This window comes from Papaver somniferum, unplaced genomic scaffold, assembly GCF_003573695.1.
Source record: "Papaver somniferum cultivar HN1 unplaced genomic scaffold, ASM357369v1 unplaced-scaffold_15, whole genome shotgun sequence".
Classification (NCBI taxonomy): Eukaryota; Viridiplantae; Streptophyta; class Magnoliopsida; order Ranunculales; family Papaveraceae; genus Papaver; species Papaver somniferum.
Genome location: NW_020624376.1, coordinates 1,601,685 through 1,607,684, shown reverse-complemented (window position 1 = coordinate 1,607,684; position 6,000 = coordinate 1,601,685). Strand labels below are relative to the sequence as shown.

The 6,000-nt window shown below is 36.1% G+C and overlaps 1 protein-coding gene across 13 annotated transcripts; it reads left to right on the top strand.

The window, feature by feature from the left end:
* Positions 1 to 394: 394 nt before the first annotated feature.
* On the top strand, positions 395 to 4,383 carry LOC113335615. Of its 13 annotated transcripts, none has more exons than XR_003353418.1 (10): positions 395 to 610; positions 747 to 781; positions 1,499 to 1,557; positions 1,752 to 1,817; positions 1,927 to 2,017; positions 2,159 to 2,208; positions 3,241 to 3,329; positions 3,452 to 3,610; positions 3,706 to 3,837; positions 4,015 to 4,383. XR_003353418.1 is itself a non-coding variant. In XM_026581634.1 (8 exons), the coding sequence occupies exons 2-7, from the start codon at positions 767 to 769 to the stop codon at positions 3,293 to 3,295; spliced, it is 336 nt and encodes a 111-aa protein (XP_026437419.1). In that variant the 5' UTR covers positions 395 to 610; positions 747 to 766; the 3' UTR covers positions 3,296 to 3,329; positions 3,452 to 4,383. The 13 variants fall into 13 exon arrangements, 1 of the variants encoding a protein (XP_026437419.1); XR_003353415.1 differs by having other exon boundaries at positions 3,695 to 3,837; XR_003353417.1 differs by having other exon boundaries at positions 3,452 to 3,619; positions 3,712 to 3,837.
* The last annotated feature ends 1,617 nt before the right edge of the window (positions 4,384 to 6,000 follow it).

Below are 6,000 nucleotides of genomic sequence, written 5' to 3'. Positions count from 1 at the left end.
AAAAATGCATTTGATCGGGTTTATCTTCATTTTACACTAGTGGAAAAAGGTCTATCAGGGACACAATGAAACGACACAAAACAAATATCGGGAAACTGCCACGTATCCAAAGTGTGGCTGACTAAATCAATATGTCGTTGTGTCAGGACTTTAGTTGACTTAGACAACCACACTCCGTTATTGTTATTGACTAAAGTCAAACTGCCATGGTACAAAGACTTTTGTTGACTTATACAACGACAATACATGTAGTATTGTTTCTGTGGTACTTTTTCTGGGCCTTTATGGGGATTGACAAAATCACATTGGTCCAACGGCTCTGATTCCCCTCTTCTCTCACCTAGAAAGCATATAGCTTATTTATCTTTTTCTGCCTCATGTTTCTCTTCTTTCCCAAACTCCTTCACAGCCAAAATTTTACTAAAAAAATAAAACCCATCTTCTATATCACGAACACATCCTTAAGAACCAAGATAATTTTCTTCTTCATCTCTCTAATCCATCTGTTATCTCACATAAATCAACAGATTTCCATTCCATCTACTCCATCTGATGATTCTTGTTCTGCTTTGATATTATCCAGATCCGTAAATTTCTCAGATAGAAAAAGGTATAATCACTTTCTCAGTTTGATTCATATTGTTTAATGAAATTTAGGGTTTTATTGTGTTTTTCTTTTAAGAAACGTTTTCTGTGAAACAGTCTGTAGTTCAATTAATTTTTGGGGTTTTGGGTTTTATTTACAGATTTGTGCTGATAGTGGAAGATGCTTCTTACACAGGTAAAAGCTAAATTTGCTGGGCTTTTTTCATAAACTCCGATTTGTTGTAGAGGTTTTGTTTAATAGTAATTTCTAATGAGTTTTTGTTTTCCATCAACCTTACGGTTTCGTTTTCTTCTTCAATCAATTACTGGAGGAGTCATCTTCATCTAACTATACTTGGCAACAGACATTATAGTTTCAAGTTTTGTACTTTACAGAGGTTGTTTGTTGAATATTACTTATGGGTTTTTTCTATTATCATTTTTTAGGGTCTGGTATTTTGTTTATTTGACTTGATTTTTCTTTTTTCCTCAGATTTCTTCCATTACCATTTTGATGGTTTCTGCCAAAAGAAAGAGAAACAATATTGCTCTACTGCTGTTTGATAAAATGTCTCAATGAGCTAATTAACATGTCCCTTAAATTGGATTTTAGTTTTTCCTTTTAAAAAGGTTTTGATCAGCTGATTTTGTTTATTTAAGGTTTTTGAGTAATGGGTCTTCATATTGATGGTTCGTATCTGCCATTCTTGATGCATTTTTTTTCATGCATAGTTCAATGGTGCTAGCCCTCATCTTACTGTTGTGAATCCTTGTGCTTAAGACTTATACTCAATTGATAGGTTGAGGTGAATTATTTGTCTTTGATGTGTCTCCATTGCATTGTCATTTTCGCCTCTTTTTCTTTTCATTTTAATTGAAGCTCCTCATAACTGTTTATATTTGTTGTAAATAGGTTGGTGAAAAGGTTGAGCGCGCTGTTGCAAAAGATGGGCCCTGCCAGCTTGGTCGAAGGTACAAATTTGTATGATACTGTTGTCCTTCACCAATAATTAAGTAGAGATGTAATTTAGCAAACCGTGACTGATTTAGCGGTTTCAAAATGTGCATTGATACATCTAAGGTATACATATCTATTTCAATTAAGTTCTGACTACATCTTTTCGGGTGATCTTTGTTCATTAATTCATCGTGTTTATCTTTTGCAGGCATGAAAGAAAAAACATTCTGTGGCAAATTTCTATCTGTGGTTGGTCTGATACACTTGTTTTTTTGTAAGCACTTTTGACTTGGATTTCCATCTTATGTACTTTTAACTAAGTTTATAATCCTTCTCAGATTAGGTTCTTGTGTGCTGTTGTCTTGTTGATTTATTTTTGGCAGTACCTATTATGAAAGCATTGTAAAGATCTACCTGAGCGAAGCTCTCCTTTCTGTTGGATGGTTTTTTTTGGTCTGTGGTAGCTTGGTTGAGGTTTGTGCTTTCTTCCCTGAGCATCCTATACTTATTAGCTTTATGCTTTGTAGATGTTGTAGTTCATTTTAGATTTGTCCCTTGTGTGCGTAACTAAAGTCTAAGGCAAGGCATTACTTATTCGTTTTGTTTGTTATGCAGCAGGAACATCATAGATTAACATCCAATGGAACCATGCTTCATCTTTCAAGGTAACTTAAAACCAGAAGAAGTAGTTGTAGCAATTGTGACTTGTGGAGCACTATGTACTGGTTTCAATGATGTTATAAGACAGGTTAGTGTTGCAAAGTTTTGTAGCTTAGTGAAACATTTTCATGATCAGGTAAACTGCCCGTCTGCATTTGCTTGGCCTGATGGATATAATCTCCAAATACAAGAATTAATGATGTATCAATATTGTTTTGCGTTAGACCCATCCTTTTTACCACTGTGTCTGAAAATATCAAGAATTTATTCACAGAACATCTATTTTTTGCTGCCGATAGTAACTACTCGCTAAATGTATGGGGTAAAAAAGATAGAATCTATTTTGGCTATCATGGTTTTTCTGACAAGGGAATTCCGAACATGATGGTTTGCACTTAAATGACCTGTAAATCTAATTTCGAAATACATGTGCACTGAGTCATACTTTTGCATCATCAAGCCATGTCGTGAGACTGGTTATATAAAAATTTGTGCAAATTGATGCCAGGAAATTGAAATCAACATGCTTTTTGTATTAGGAGGAAACGGTCCACATGCCGGGGCTGATGCCATACACAATGAGATCTATAATATTTAGCCTATCCACGTTCTCTGCATGATATAGTTTTGTTTTAAATGTACATGGACGCTTCAATCTGTTTAAATATTGTTGTTATGAACCACGAGTGCTGGAACCAGTTGAAACTTATGTTCATTGGCACAAAAAATGTTTGAAGTTGCGAGTCAGGAGAATTTAGTTTAGTGATGCTAGTGAGAATCCTTTTTTTGGTACTTTGTTATTTGGTAGTTGATGTAAATGTTATCATCTGAAGTAGGTGATTTTCCTTTTTACTGCTAGCTACTGTGTGTTGCTTACTGTATACATAAAAGGTTTTAGTTAAATAAGCTGTAAGTTGTAAATGCATCATTTCGTCTTTGTTTTTAAGTTTCTTAACATGGGAAATGCCAGGCCTTCATTTTAGGTAACTATTGAAACTCCTTCAGCGTTTAACCAACTTGATTTTTCTGTTATGCAGCGTGAAGAAACACGACACCTATGATGCTCCTATCAAACTTAAAAGGAAAATATAATTTTCCATGCTGGTTTTCGCCAGTTCGTTGCTAGGTAATTTCTTTTCTACTGGGTAGAAAATGTACTTCATTTGAAGATTTACTTGACTCTTAATCTCCGCTCTATGCCAATACTTTCTGAATTCAGTACATCAATGAATGAACTAAATTGTGCAGGAACCAGGTCTGAGGGAGCTCAATTTAGGGAAGGAGTTCTTTTATTGAAGACTCGTGGACAGGGTTTGAAGCCAAGGCTTCTTTACAAACAAAAAAGAAGCTTCAATTGATTGGAATTTTTGCCTCACCTTGGCCACAAGCTATAGAAGAAAATCAGATGTATAATTGGTAACTATTATTCTCCTTTGGCATGGATTACTCGTTCTTACATTATCTGCAATTTATATGTTTCTATATACAAAGAATATGTGCAGTATAAGTATAAGGCAAAAGATATTCCATATTGGGAGCGATGTGTATAACAAATGTGAAGTTGTTGCCATCGAGTGGTTAGTTCAAGAAATCCTCAACTTCCAACTTTTTTTGCACACTTACGACTTCTTATGGTATTGTTTCCTTCCCATTCGATCTCCACTTTATACTCTTCAATTTACTAGTGAGACGCACTGCACCCATATGCGCCCAGCCCAGTTTATCCCCGACCATTTAGTTTTAGTTCCTGATTCTGTAAGGATTGTTATTTCTCATTGTCAATTCTGAGAATTAAGGCCAAATTTTGCTAGGATCCATCTGAAAGCAGCATATGAGGGGGACGAAGAGATGGAGGACAGAGCCAAGTATCTTGCAGTCAGTTTTTGGTGGACCTTGACATGCTGTGCTAGTGGCCATCAACTGTTGCTACCGGTTAGGTCATTCTTTCACCGTTGGCATTCAATCAGGATTTGTGTGGGCATACTTCGTTATTTTGCTAGTTCGAGCTTGCCTTCAAGAAACCTTGAACTTTAGGACTTGTAGCACTTCTCTTTACTAAACCTTGAACTTATTAATTAGGACTTATTGGTGTGAATTCAGGAATTGAATCATTGTTGTATGATTTTGAACTAAATTTATGAATACAATTTAATATAATGGATGTGATTTTGTACGATGAATCGGGTTTTTATTATTTGCGTGTCAATTTAGTTTGAATAGTATAATTTGAGTTTCAGTGTAATTTGAGTTCTGAATCAGAATTATTCCACCCCAGTCAGAATGACCGCAATCAGTCAGCCAAATCTGATTTGATTTTTTTTTGTATTAAAAAAGTAAATCTACAACGTTATCCAGGTGTTGTATCTAGCGACAGTCTGAAAGTATCGTAATTCCACGTCACTTTGACAGTGTCGTTCCAGAAAAAGACATTCCAAAACTCGTTTGTGTGCTAAGTACGCGAACTGGCGGAAGTTCTCTTTCCGAGAATTTCTGCTGAGTTTGGAAAACTCAATCGATTAACTTAAGTCCGCGAACTTGTTTGTGAACTTAAGAGGTTATGATCTAAAGATGTGCTCTGGACATGAAACTTAAATTACTAAGGAATGCTTTATGCAAACCGTGGCTATAAAGTTCATGAGTCGATTCAATCGAATCGAATCATCTTTGTTTCAATTGTGTCTTGTGTAGTTACATAAGATCTCATAGCAATTGAATAACTCTTTAACTAGTTCATTTGAGTCAATTGAACTAGTTATGGTGGAGAAGAACATGGTTAATATGAAATGCTCATATGGTTGACCTTTTTGGGTTACTATGTTGAACCAACATACACGTACACGTTTGGGCATGGTTTTCACGAACCCAGTGAACGTTTACCAAAATGTGTGTAACAAGCTAGGTTTTTCGATCTAACGGTTGAGAAATATTAACTTGAATCTAAATTAGGTTTTCATTTAATGGTGAATAAGGATTGCTTTGTAACTAAAGAAAAACCCTGATTTGAAGGCTATATAAAGGAGACATCTAGCATTGTGCAAAACTAATCCACACACGCCTGTGTGCTACTAGTGCACCCGCTAGAGTCGATCTCCATTAACCTTTGATTTTCTTCTCTAAAATCAGGTTAACGACTTAAAGACTTCATTGGGATTGTGAAGCCAGACCGATACTACTTTATCGTAGTTGTGTGATCTGATCTTGCATCTTCTATCATACGAGTACAATCGATTGATTGACTTGAGATCGTGAGAGTTCTCCGATAGGCAAGATAAAGAAGTCACAAACATCTTCGTCTCACTGTTTGTGATTCCTCGACAATCCGCTTGTGTAGTCAAGAAGGATTGTAGAGAGGTGATTGATTAATCTAGGCTGTTCTTCGGTACTATAAGACCGTATTATCAATTGGTTCCTCTTCACCTTGATTTATCAAAAGACGGAACAAAACTAGGGTTTATCTGTGTGAGACAGATGTATCCTTTGATAAACTTTTCTGTGTGAGACATATTTGTTTATTATCAAGTCTGCGATTTTGGGTTGCAGCAACTCTTGGTTGTGGGTGAGATTAGCTAAGGGAATAAAGTGCGCAGTATCCTGCTGGGATCAGAGGCGTAGGAGTACAACTGTACCTTGGATCGGTGGGAGACTAATTGGGGTTCAACTATAGTCCAGTCCGAAGTTAGTTTGCAGTAGGCTAGTGTCTGTAGCGGCTTAATACAGTGTGTATTCAATCTGGACTAGGTTCCGGGGTTTTTCTGCATTTGCGGTTTCCTCGTTAACAAAATTTCTGGTGTCTGTGT

Bases quoted from the DNA above. Each gene is read 5' to 3' on its own strand.
- LOC113335615 (XM_026581634.1), top strand. The intron at 1,558-1,751 runs GTACAAATTTGT...TATCTTTTGCAG, and splicing joins CCCTGCCAGCTTGGTCGAAG to GCATGAAAGAAAAAACATTC. The intron at 2,209-3,240 runs GTAACTTAAAAC...TCTGTTATGCAG, and splicing joins ACCATGCTTCATCTTTCAAG to CGTGAAGAAACACGACACCT.